At 41.8% G+C, this 12,773-nt stretch overlaps 2 protein-coding genes across 2 annotated transcripts in view; both read right to left on the reverse strand.

The window, feature by feature from the left end:
• Positions 1-12,657, reverse strand: part of LOC109709116 (putative disease resistance protein RGA4) — a 94,449-nt gene extending 81,792 nt beyond the window's left edge. Inside the window, exons 1-2 of the mRNA XM_020231185.1 lie at positions 11,995-12,657; positions 11,701-11,787 (exon numbers count right to left, since the gene is read on the reverse strand). The gene's annotated coding sequence lies outside the window, so the exon portion shown is untranslated. The remainder of the gene's footprint in view (positions 1-11,700; positions 11,788-11,994) is intronic.
• Positions 7,515-11,623, reverse strand: LOC109709118 (disease resistance protein RGA2-like). Its single transcript, XM_020231187.1, has one exon. It carries the CDS (start codon positions 10,797-10,799, stop codon positions 7,515-7,517), a length of 3,285 nt encoding a protein of 1,094 aa, XP_020086776.1. The 5' UTR covers positions 10,800-11,623.

The following is a 12,773-nucleotide window of genomic DNA, read 5'->3' on the forward strand; positions in this document are numbered from 1 at the left end:
CTAATAGGTTCAACTTGCATGCAAAAAGAACCTCTAATTCAACAAGGGCATAACATACACAATGTATACATACTAGTAATAAACTCATTTACTAAAAATTAATGTACCCTTTAATATCCGTATTAAGAAATAGCAACATTTTGTTTATTCAAACCAAACAATCTTTTTTAGGCTCATAACATGTATAGAGAACACTATAAAATTACAAACAATCAAACCAAATTACAATTCTTGTCCGGAAAGCTAAATAGCACCAACTTGAAAGAGAAGGCCACAAGTCCATGAATAAAAACTCTCACCGGTGCATGTAGATATATAAAATTTGTTTTTTTCTGGAAAAAAAAGGGGAAAAAAAAAAGCTCTTCTCAAAGGGAAATAGTGGTCACCAAATAAGCTGAAAGAGAATTATTTTTATGTGAGCTATACTACACTTTGAGATAAATAACTGAACTTCAAAAAATTTAATTCTACTCTCTAACTTTTCTCCATGTTTATTATATTAAATCCTTATAGAATGCAAAAGGATACTTTAACCTTTTTGATAAAATATTTTAAAATTTAATAAAAAAATATTTTTTTATTTTATGAAACATTCTGCACTTCGTTTAACGGAAGAGTAAAGGATCTAACAAATCTTTCAAAGAAAATTTCTTATATAAAAATCGAATTAAAATCGAAATTCATAAAGCCCAATTGGCCACTTTCAAAGTGCAGTGCAATTTAGATAATATCTAATATCTTTTTACCTCCAGATAANACACACACACACACACACACACACACACACATAATAGGTCCATCTTGCATGCATGCAAAAAAGAACCTCTATTTAAACAAGGGCATAACATACACAATATACTAGTAATAAACTCACTTACTAAAAATTAATGTACCCTTTAATATCCGTATTAAAAAAGTAGCAACATTTTGTTTATTCAAACCAAACAATCTTTTTTAAGCTCATAATTGTGTAGAGAACACCATAAAATTACAAACAATCAAACCATATCATAAAATAGTACATTCAGAAATTTAATTTATATCACGAAAATACATATATATATTAACCGACAATAGCACACTACAACTCTTGTCCGGCAAGCTAAACAACACCAACCTGAAAGAGAAAACCACAAGTCCATGAATAAAAACTCTCACCATTGCATGTAGATATATAAAATTTGTTTATTTTTGGCAAAACTAAGAAAAAAAAACCTCTTCTCAAAGGGGAATAGCGGTCACCAAAGAAACTAAAAGAGAATAATCCTTACGTGAGCTATACTACGCTTTGAGATAAATAACTGAACTTTAAAAAATTTAATTCTACTCTCTAACTTTCCGTCATGTTTATTATGTTCCTTATAGAATTCGAAAGAATACTTAGCATTTTTTGATAAAACATTTTAAAATTTGATAAAAAAATATTTTTTATTGTATGAAATATTTTGCACTTTGTTTAATGGAAGAGACTAAATTTTAAAAGAATCTACAAATCTTTCGAAGAAAATTTCTTTTATCAAAATGAGCATATATAAGGTTTACGAATTAAAATCGAAATTCGTAAAGCCCAGTTGCCCGCTTTCAAAGTGCAGTATAGTTTATGTAATATTTAATATCTTTTTACCTCCAAATAATAGGAACATATACTTATGCTCTCCTCGCTAATCAATTCGATCTGCTCCAACAATTCCTCCAACTCTTCTTCTCCTCCTCTGACGAGCTGCTCACTATGTCCTCATATCGGTATTCCCTGCACCACAACAACGCAAAATAGTAAATTTTTTATCCGAAGCTCGTGCAGCACGTGCTGTACATTTTTCTTACACTTTCTAATAATGCATGATATATAAAATACCTGATTTCAATTTGTAAAGAAAAATATTCCAGGACTCGAATAGTGTATCAACAATATGATAGAAAATGATTACTCGGTAAATACTATATATCTTTTAAGTAGAAATTTTCGGCATCTCAAATCGCTACAAATTAAGAAAAGATTAAAATTTCATTATTTAGCCTATAGACGTGCAAGAGACCGCTTGCAAATTTTTTCAGGCAACAAACCATGTTTTCGAATATCTTAGCTCCACTTTCACATAGTTGATATTGAAACTGTGCAACAGCAAGCTGCTATTGTTTCAATTGTACAAATTAGTAAAGTTGCAATTGCTGCAAAATTTGTGGAAAGATAATTCCCTCGTGTAATCTATGAACTACTTGTACAAGTAAAATATTTTGTTGAATAGTAATTTAGCATATCAAAACAGGAAGGAATAAGAACAGGGTAAAACTAAACTTAAAAATTAGAATCACTCTGAATATAAATAAAACAAAATCTCACAAATACATAAATGGAAGGTAGAAATCAAAATTAATTCTCGAGAAAGTGAGGATTGGAGATTGTGACTAGCGAATGGTNTTTTTTATCCGACGCTCGTGCAACATGTGCTGGACATTTTGCTTAGACATTTTAATAATGTATGATATATAAGATACCTAATTTCAATTTGTAAAGAAAAATATCCAAGGACTCGAAAATAATTACTTTGTAAATACTATATATCGTTCAAGTAGAAATTTTCTGGCATTTCAAATCGCTACAAATTAAGAAAAGATTAAAATTTCATTAATTAGTCTATGCACATGCAAGAGACAACTTGAAAATTTTTCCACGAAACCAACCATGTTTTCGAATATCTTAATTGCACTTTTGATATTGAAATGTAGTTTAATGTGTTTTAATTTTGCCTCACTACGTTTTAAATAGTTTTACTTGAAAATCCTATGATTTTATATATTTTTAGCAAGAACTTGCGGTCAAGTAAAAACTAAAGTGCTAAAATTATTTATAAACTATGGGATAATAAAATGATATATTTTATAAAATAAAAGGTGTCCGCCTATATCTAAATATATTCTTTCAAATAGTACTATTATGCTTTATAAAATATACTACTTTACTATCTTATAATTTATAAATTTTAGTACTTCAATATTTTTTGATAGTAAGTCCTTACGGTGGAATAAAGACACAACAATAAAATAGCAAAGTGAAATATTTTATAGCAAATGAAAATGCACCGAGCCACGTCGGGGTGGGGCTAACCGAAGTTTTTCCATCTGGATTTAAAAATAAAAATTAAAGAAAGAGGTTGATATGCTAGCTACAATAGAATATTAAGGTGCTATCCAGCTAATTAATTAAAGAGTAGTCAAAATATGCTGCATAAATGAAACAAGAAATATTCACCAGTAGCTATTAGAAGGGACTATTATTTTTTACTAGAAATATAATATTTTCTCTTTGAATATTCGTATCTGCTGGCCATGAAAACTTTCACCAGGTATCAATTACAACAATTTGGATAAAAGGCCGTGAAGCAAAGAAAAATTCGGCGAATTGGGGGTCAGGAGAACCAAAGAATGCTGAGGCCACAAGGAGATTGGAAGAAAAAGAAGGCCGTGAAGCGAGTGGTCTGGGCAGATGAAGTCGGTAGGGAGTTATTGGTGAGCAAGGTTCCCATTAATGGCGGAGTTTCGACGTTACCTGATACTACAAGTTCCTTGGCTCGAGACGCACTTGAAGGAGTTACTGCTGAGTTACAAAGAGGATACGGGGTAGGTGAGGGCGATTCACCTGGCGATCCTTGGATGAGAAATGTAAGGAGGGTGGGTGGAAGGTCCAATTCTGTATTTACTGAGGGTAGGTCCTATAAAGAGGCGCTTCTGAGGGGTTCGGGACCACAACCCTCCAAGCCACCACCAAGTTCACAACACTCTTCCACCTTCTGGAGTACGAGGAGTAGCAAGTCCAGGAGAAGTGGCGGCAAGTGTTTCCGGTGCCTTGCTTCGGATCACTGGGTAGCTGACTGCCGTGACCCTATCAAGTGCATCAGGTGCCACAAGTATGGGCATCGCGCCTCTATCTGCAAGGAGAAAGCCGGACCAACTAGAGACAGGATGAACAGGATTCTACAGAGGCGAGAACGTACGCCGAGAGTGTACGTCCCTTATACTCAAGAGTTTCTGCAAAGGAGGGATCAACGCCGGAACGCGGTGCTGGCCGATGTGATCCAGCCGGCGAACTTAGGCCCTGAACCCACCTCTACCATTGCCAATGCGCTCGCCCGAAGGTTCGGGGGCTACACCCAAGACTTTCCGGTCTCCCGTTTTCGGGAGCGAGACTTTGCAATTTTCCTCCCAGAATGGGTGTCAGCGGAGGTGATCGCTAGGAGGGAAATACTCACCTTGGACGGCTTCTGGCTGCGATGTTTTGCGTGGGGTCCTTACCGAGACGCGTGCCCACACCGAATGGTATATCGAGCGTGGATCAGGCTGATTAACCTCCCATTTGAATGCTGGACCGTCCCTCAGGTGGCGGCGATTGTGTGTGGGTTCGGAAGGTTCGTCAAGGCCGACGAGGTGACGAAGGCGATGACGGACCTTCGGGCTTTCCGCTGCCAGATTATCCTGGACACACTGACCGACATCCCGCAAAATCTGTCGATCGTCCTCGGAGAGGAACGTTTCCCGGTGATGATTCATCTTGAAAGTTGGGAGCGGGCCATCGACAAAGCTCGCGGTGACCCACCTGGCCCACCACCGGGGGGAAACGGCGATGGCAACCAACAGGGTGAGGGGGATCGGCCTGACATTCAGGCCAACATCGACCAAGAGATGAACGAGGAAGCAACTGGTGAGGACGAAGGCGAGATTGACGATGACGGACCAGTAACTGCGCCGAGTCGACGTACATCAAGCGGACTAGAGAAGCCGACAACCCTGTGTTCTCTGCCGTTCCGACGCTCCTCGCTTGGGCTGTTCGGGCCGCCTGCGCCGAGCCGCCGTTTATCGGGTGGACCAGAGAAGCCAACACCGCAGTATACTCTGCTGATTCGGCGCCCCTCGCCTGGGCTGTTCGGGCAGGCGGTGACGACTGAACGGCGAGGGGGGGGAGCGGGCTGAGGTTGATGAGGTCCGGAGGGGGCAGGCAGAGGTTGACGAGGGCGGATCTGAGAATAGGCCGAACCGCCGATCGTCAGGTGGATCTGAGGAGTCGCCGCCGCTGCGTTCGCCTGGGCTAGTAGGGCGGGCGGGGAGGCCTGGAACTCCTGTTTGGTCGCGCCATCCACAGTGTTCTTCGCAATGCTCCCCGCCTGCTCGGCGACCGCCGGTGAGGGCGCTAGGCTGGCTTCGGGACTGGCGAGTGCGAGGACCGAGGAGGGCCAGTGCAGGGCGCGTCAACCTAGGGCGCCGCCTGGGCGATGGATCATGAAATCCGGCGCTGTCTCACAGAGGGGATTCGAAGGGATGGGTGTAGTTCACTGTATTCGGGGTCTTTCCCCACCCTTGCCAAATTTAATTATGGCAGGGGTAGGGTCGGATAGCTATGAGATGGGTAGGCCTTTAATGCTTTGTAGGGGAGATCAAGTGCTTCTGTGGGTAGGGGGAGCTCTTTTCAAAGTGGTGGTCAGCCCTTCTTTGGGATTGCGTACCAACCTTGAGAACTGGGCCTCCTCTATTGGGGTCAACAGGGGTGCATTGCCAGCTAGTACACCGGGTGTTGGGGTGGCGGCCCACGACTCGAGCCTGGGGCTCGTGGACTGGTTCGTGACGACTGGAGGAGATCAGAATGGCCAAAGCTCTGTCCTTGGCGAGTGCACTAAGTCGTTGACTGAGGAAGGGGACGAAGCTGACCATGCCAAGGAAAAGAGGTCCAACGGCTGGGAAGGGATCTGGGCCTACTCCGGGAAAGGGTTAACCTCGTCGCCGAAGAAGACTTTAATCACCCCTACTCGAGCTAGTGAGCGGCTCGCCTGTGCTGACAGGATCCCTATCCTTCGCAAAGCTCTAAACAGGAAGAAGCGGCTTCTAGAAGGAGGAGGTGGCAGGGTCTCCGAGAGCACGCTGCGGAAGATAGTGCATAAGAGCAAGCGTTGCGGGGTGAGACTGGACGGAACGGAGGCGATGAACTTCGCCGAGTTTGAGAGCTTCTGAGCTCTGGAAGGGGCTAGTGGTCTAGGTTGTGGACACCTTTTGGTTTTATTTTGGGAGTCGTGTCTACGTTATTGTTATGCTTAGTATCTGTAGCTGGAATGTTAGAGGGCTTAATGATCCCTCCAAACGCTTTGTGGTGCGGGATGTAATTTCGAATTTACGCAACTCCGTAGTGTGTCTCCAGGAATCTAAGGTTAATCATGTTTCGGGGTCTTTCCTCCGTAGCTTGGCAGGGTCCTTCATCGACAAATGTGTTTTTCTTGAATCTAACGGTGCGTCCGACGGACTGATTACTTGTTGGAGTTCCCGGGTCTTCAGTTGTAAAGAAGTAATCGTCAGAAACTATTCCATCTCGGTTCTATTGGAATTGGTTAGCTGCGGAACACGTTTTTTTGTCACGAATGTTTATGGCCCGGCTTCTTGGGACGGCAAGGAGGACTTCTTTTCGGAATTATTGCTCTTGAAGGACTGTTGTAAGGGTAAATGGGTAACGTGTGGGGATTTTAATTGTACGCGAGGACCACACGAGCGTAACGGAAAGACCTGGAGCTCGAGAGCGACGGTTTTATTTAACAATCTCATCAGGGACCTCGAATTAATTGATCTCCCCATGACAAATCAAGCGTTCACCTGGTCCAACCTTCAGAAGCCCCCGACCTTGGCTAGACTGGACCGATTTCATGTGTCAACTGATTGGGATCAGGAATTTCCTTCTTCAAAAGTTATCGGTCTCCCCAGAGTGGCCTCAGATCACAGTCCCATCCTTTTATCGGTCACCAACCCTACGAAGAGGACGAGATTGATTTTCCGTTTTGAACATGCCTGGCTTAACCACGAGGACTTTAGGTCCAAGCTGCCAGGATGGTGGGAGGAGGGGCGTAAGCATAGTTCAGCTGTTCTAACTTTCACCGCAAAATTGAGACACTGCCGTAGAAGAATTATACAATGGTGTACCCACGAATTCTATAGCATTAGACGAGTTAAGAACAAACTCTTGGAAGACATTCAGAACATCGACAAAGAGAAAGAAACGAATCTTTTAACCCAGGAGTTAGCCGTTACGAGGGATGAGCTTAAGACAAAACTTGCCGCGGTGCTTAAAGACGAGGAAGTGCTATGGAAAAGCAGAGCGAAACAACATTGGCTACGGGAAGGTGATAGCAATACCAAATTCTTCCATGCCGTAGCCAACGGCCACAAAAGAACGAATAGAATTGACACTCTAGATGAAGAAGGAAGGGTGTATCAATCGGAAGGCGAGAAGCAGAAGTTAATCTTACAGAAGTTTAAGAATCTCTTCACCCCTGAAGACTGGGCACCATCCTCTTTTGGAGATTGGAGTGAGCTCTTTTCAACAAGGCGGGTCGACTCTAGTAACCATACGCACATTACGAGACCTTTCGGTGTTGAAGAAGTGAAACAGGCTGTTTTCCAGCTAGGACGTGATAAGGCGCCAGGGCCAGATGGGTTCCCTCTGTGCTTCTACCAAAGCTTTTGGGATACTCTTAAGGACGATATCATGAACATTTTCCACGAGATGTTTGAGGGCACGCTAAACACCGNAGATTCTCCTTGCTTGTTCTGTGAATGGCCAGATACGCAACCGACGCCGGGAGGCAAGGCTCTGGGCTGAACTGAGGACATTCATATAGAATCAAGTTAGCGAGACACGGAAAAAGGGGAACTCGCTCTCGCCTGCCTTCTTCGTCATCCACCGTCATTACCGTCACCCATTCTCGCAGCATTGGCATGGAGCACAAGTCAAGGCTCGTCAGGGCAGGGAACTTACCTACGCCGCCCCCGCCCAAATTTGTTACTGCGGGCATATTTTCCATATATAGTCGTTCAAGAAAAGGGAGTTGCCCCAGCGGCGGGAGTGAGCTGCATACAGGAATATTATCAAGTTTGATTTCAACGAGATTTGGGAGGCACGAGCCAATCCTATTCATCATCCAGCTAGGAAACTTCCCGCCTCCATAGCCTTGTATTTCCAATTTCTCTAGCTTTTGATGTGGTTGAAGATTTTCTAGCACGGTTTCCATCTCTTCCGCCGGTTGTACAGTACTATCCGTGCCTTCTTCCGCACTTAAAACGTTCCATACCAACTTCAAAGACCGCAGGTTCTTCTCTATCAAATTTGCAGCCTTGGCATCAACCGGACTCGTTACATTTTCGAGACCCTTGATCCACAGCTCGTCGACAAGCTTCAAGTGCTCTAGCTCAGAAATGCTAGCACAGTGTTCGACGCGGTCTTGCTTGCCAACCACAAAAACCGGTAATTTCTGCAAGCTAACTAACTTGCCGATCCCTCGAGGCATGCCCTTCAATTCCGAGCAATTGTTGTTTAGCAAGACTCTAAGTTTGGTCAGCTTTTGGATCATTTTAGGCAGCTCACATAATTTTTCACAACCACTGATGTCGAGTTTCTCTAAATGCAGAAGATCACTTGACGATGAGGGTAATGGTAGTAGGGAATAGCACCCAGAAAGGTTCAGAATACGCAAGTTTTGAAGGCTTCCAATGGATTCAGGTAATGTCACCAAAGAATTTAGACAGTATAGGTTTAAGTCATGCAGGTTTTTGAGATCACATAACGATGAGGGTAATGATTCTAGAGAAGAGCAGTTAGAAAGGTCCAGAATACGCAAGTTTTGAAGGCTCCCAATGGATTCAGGTAATGCTGCAAAAGAATCTAGATGTGATAGGTCTAGGTAATGCAGGTTTTTGAGGTGACATATAGGTTCAAGTGATATCGCCTTTTTGCACGAACTCAAATTTAGTGCGTGCAAATTCTGAAGGTTGCTAATGGAGTCAAGTATTGTCAGAGACCTGCACTCGCTTAAATCTAAAATCCGCAAATTCGTAAGCCTTCCTAGAGATTTGGGTAATATACGGATCTCGCGGCACCATGAAAGATTCAAGGTTTGCAAGTTGCAGAGGCTGGTAATTGGTTCAGGCAGTTCTTGTATATTGGTCGATGAAAGGTTGAGGTATCTTAAGAGTTTCAACTTACCGATTGAGCTTGGCAGCATAGGAATTTTGGAACCATGTAAATCTAGCAGGCGTAAGCATTTTGCCTCGCTATAAAAATTCATAATAGGTGAACCAGATTCCCTAAATTGAAGAGTTCGCAACCTTCGCATTACGGTAATTGAAACCTGTGGCATGAAACGACTGTGAATTGATGCATAGCGGCAATCTTCTGGGATCCTTGCTGACTCTTCTGCACCTATAACTGCAACTTCTTCTTTTGCCACAGATTGTGCGAGGTCGTGCACTAAATCATGCATACGGCAGGTAACCTCTCCTCTAGTTTCCCGCATGTCTTGAAGGAAAGACATCCATAATAGATCCTTAAAGTACTCATTCCCAATAACTTCCATCGAAGTCCATGTTTCATGCGATGAAATGAAGCCTAAAGCAATCCATTGCCGGATCAAGTCATCTTTCTTAATTGTGTAGTCTTTGGGGAATATGGAGCAGTAAGCAAAGCACTGCTTCAAAGCCGACGGCATCTGAATGTAGCTCAATTTCAATGATGGTAAAATAGTTCCTTGTTCTTCCAACCTCCATGTTTCGCTATCTCTCATAGCGGACCATGCATCCTCCGTCCTGCTCTTAAAGCGCATCATACTTCCTAAAGCATTTGCTGCTAAAGGCACACCGCCGCACTTCTTAACTATCTGCTTTCCGATTTCAACCAAGCTCGGATAGTCGTTCTCTTCCCCTTCCTTGAATGCCCGTCTTTTGAACAATGTCCAACAATCAGCATCTGATAAGCCTTTCAGGCGGTGTGGTTGTTCGGTTGTTTTCATTATCTCGGAGACCTTCTCACTTCGCGTGGTTACTAAGATTTTACTTCCCTTCTTGCCATCCTTAAATAAGACCTTCAATTTCTCCCACTTTTCCTGATCTTCGTTCCATACATCATCCAGCACCAGCAAAAATCTCTTCTGGCTAAAGATCCTGACAAGGCAACTGGCGACGGCATCCGAGTTATCAAGAGCACAATTCTCTCCAGCTGCAGATATCACCGGCTTTGCAATCGTCTTCATGTCGAAATCGGTAGACACGCAGACCCACACCCGTAGATCAAAGCGCTGCTGGCCCGTAACCAGCTCGCCCTTAACCCGCCCGTCATTGAAGGCCAGCTGAGCGATCGTCGTCTTCCCCAGACCCCCCAATCCCACGATCGGAATGACCGACACGTCGTGATCGCTGTTAGTCTCTAGGAGAAGCTTCACAATTTCCTCTTTATCACCATCTCTCCCTACTATTGTCTTTTCGTCGACGAGCGAGAATGTCTCAGGGCGCTTGAACTCAGCCTGCCGACGAGGGCCAGCTTCGACGAGACCAAAAGCATCCCTCTGTTTCGCGATGTTATCGATCTTTTCTCTGAGCGCTTTCATTCTATGCGCCATCTTGAACTTAGACTTCAAATGTATTGGATTAGCGCAGGACAGGAATTGATCACATACCTTTCTAGCTAGCTGGTTTTGATTCCGCACCTGGCGCTGTTGTTTCCAGAGAACCGCTTGCGTCCGGATCTCGTCCAGCAGGTCGTCGATGTCGTAAGCGGCACCCTTCAGTTCGCTCAGCCAGATGCGCAGAGTGTGGTTCTCCTTCTCAGCGTTGCTTCGCTCCTCAGCGTCGAGAAGCACCGCTTGGATCTTCAAAAGTTTTCTTTCGAGATCCTTTACATCGTCCTTGAAGCTCCGCAGCAGCCCGATTTCGTTCCAGAGAGCAGAGCCCAGCTTGTCGAGCACTTCCTTCACCAATTCGAATACGAGCCCCTCCGCCATTGCCACGTACGTGCAAGTTCTTATGTGTAGCTATATGTTATTTTTCTCTGCACAGCTCCTACAGGGAAGCAGAGTATTGAATGTTAATTAGCACACATGCATGCCAAGTGCTTAATTTATTTTTTGTTCTTTTCTTCTCTTCCCTGCTTTGTTTTATTCTTTTCTTATCTTCGCTGCTTTGTTTTATTCTTTTCTTCTTTCCCTTGTGTTTCGTGAAAACATTCAGCTCTGTTATTCTTTACTTCGCTTTCTTGTTCGTGAAAAAAATTAGCTTCTTCTTATTCTTTTCTTCTTTCCATTGCTCGTGAAATTTTTTTTAACTTCTTGTCATTCTTTTCTTCTCTATAGCTCGCGAAAATATTTAGCCTTTTTTCTTTTAATCATTTTATCCTTTCCCTTATTCATGGAAGTAGTTTGCTTTTTTTTTTTTTTGGTCTTTTCTTCTCCCTAATCATGAAAAAATCCAGCTTTATTTCTTTCTTTTTTTTCCTTCTTTCTCTTATTTATGAAAACATCTAAGGTGTACTTTGTGCACCCAAACTAAATATGATTCGAAATTTTGCCTAATCTTGTTTGGTGTTCTTATTTTTCACAAGTATAAATTATTATGTGCAATAAAGTGTGAGTTGATCGATAATGTACCAGCAATTTTAATACTTATATATTGCTTATTTTGTAATGAAAAAGCTAAAAAATATAGTTGTAACTCTTCTTTTTTCCCGACATTCCAAAGAAATTTTACTTTAGTATCCGATAGTCACAGCCTACAATTTTTCAGGTTTGTTTTTTTAAAAAGTAAACCCAACGGAAATAATTCGAACTAATATAGAAAACTTGGATACCAAAATTCGAACTTAATAATAAATTTTCTGTTAATGAAAATAAAAAAAGGAAAATATACCATGGACGCATGCAGCTTTGGGCTCCTCTTCTGCTTCGCGTATTCAATAGCACTACCATATGAACCCTCCTAACTATAGACCAACCACTGTGAAATAGCTCACTCAACTTTAATTTTGTTACTTACACTTCCCTTAACTTTTGATTTTTTAGCTGATGAATCTTGAAAAAAAAANTCTTCTTTTTTCCCGACATTCCAAAGAAATTTTACTTTAGTATCCGATAGTCACAGCCTACAATTTTTCAGGTTTTTTTTTTTAAAAAGTAAACCAAAAAAGAAAAAAGTGTAGCTTACCTAATAAGATCGAATGCCTAACATAATAATAAATTCCGCGTTATGAATAATTTGAAAAACCCACCCCATACATATTTTTGTAAATGGCTCTTTTTACTCCTATGCGTGAGGAAAGGAATAAAGAGGACCAAGTGTCTTTAGCTTTATTCTTATTTCGCTTTTGCTTTTATTCTGCTATCGTGATAAATTTTATTAGAGTGCACCTCGTGCGCCACATCATCGGTGCACCCACCCTAGCATACGGATTTGCCCATGTCAAACTGTTATATCGCACGATCCAAACCCACTAGCTTAATACATAAATATAATCTAAAATATAAAATCTAATTTTATCTTATTCAGCAGGATATTCCACCGCTGGTTTCAAACTTTTCTTCTTTTTTTCTTTAACTTTTGTCCCTAACTTTTTTTTTCTTTTTTTTTCTCAAACTCTATTTTATTGAAATTACATCCCATCATGTCATTGCCATATCTAATCTAATATTTATATTTAACTTTAAAATATCAAATTTTAATTATGAATATAAATTTAAATCTTATGCTGCGTAGCATGGCCGCATCACTTCACTAATAATCATTATATAAGCACACGGATCACCCAATGTATCAGGTGCTTCTTTATTCTTTTTTCCGTCGTTCACATGCTTTATTATACTTTGGAAAATGTTCCCGGTATGTTTGTGCACCATAAATTCATCTATCCTTCTTTCATCTCATACTTTCAATTCAATACTCTAATTTCTAAATAGAAAAATCGATTGTAAATCTACAAACGGCAA

The sequence above is a fragment of the Ananas comosus genome, linkage group 4 (genome assembly GCF_001540865.1).
Source record: "Ananas comosus cultivar F153 linkage group 4, ASM154086v1, whole genome shotgun sequence".
Lineage (NCBI taxonomy): Eukaryota > Viridiplantae > Streptophyta > Magnoliopsida > Poales > Bromeliaceae > Ananas > Ananas comosus.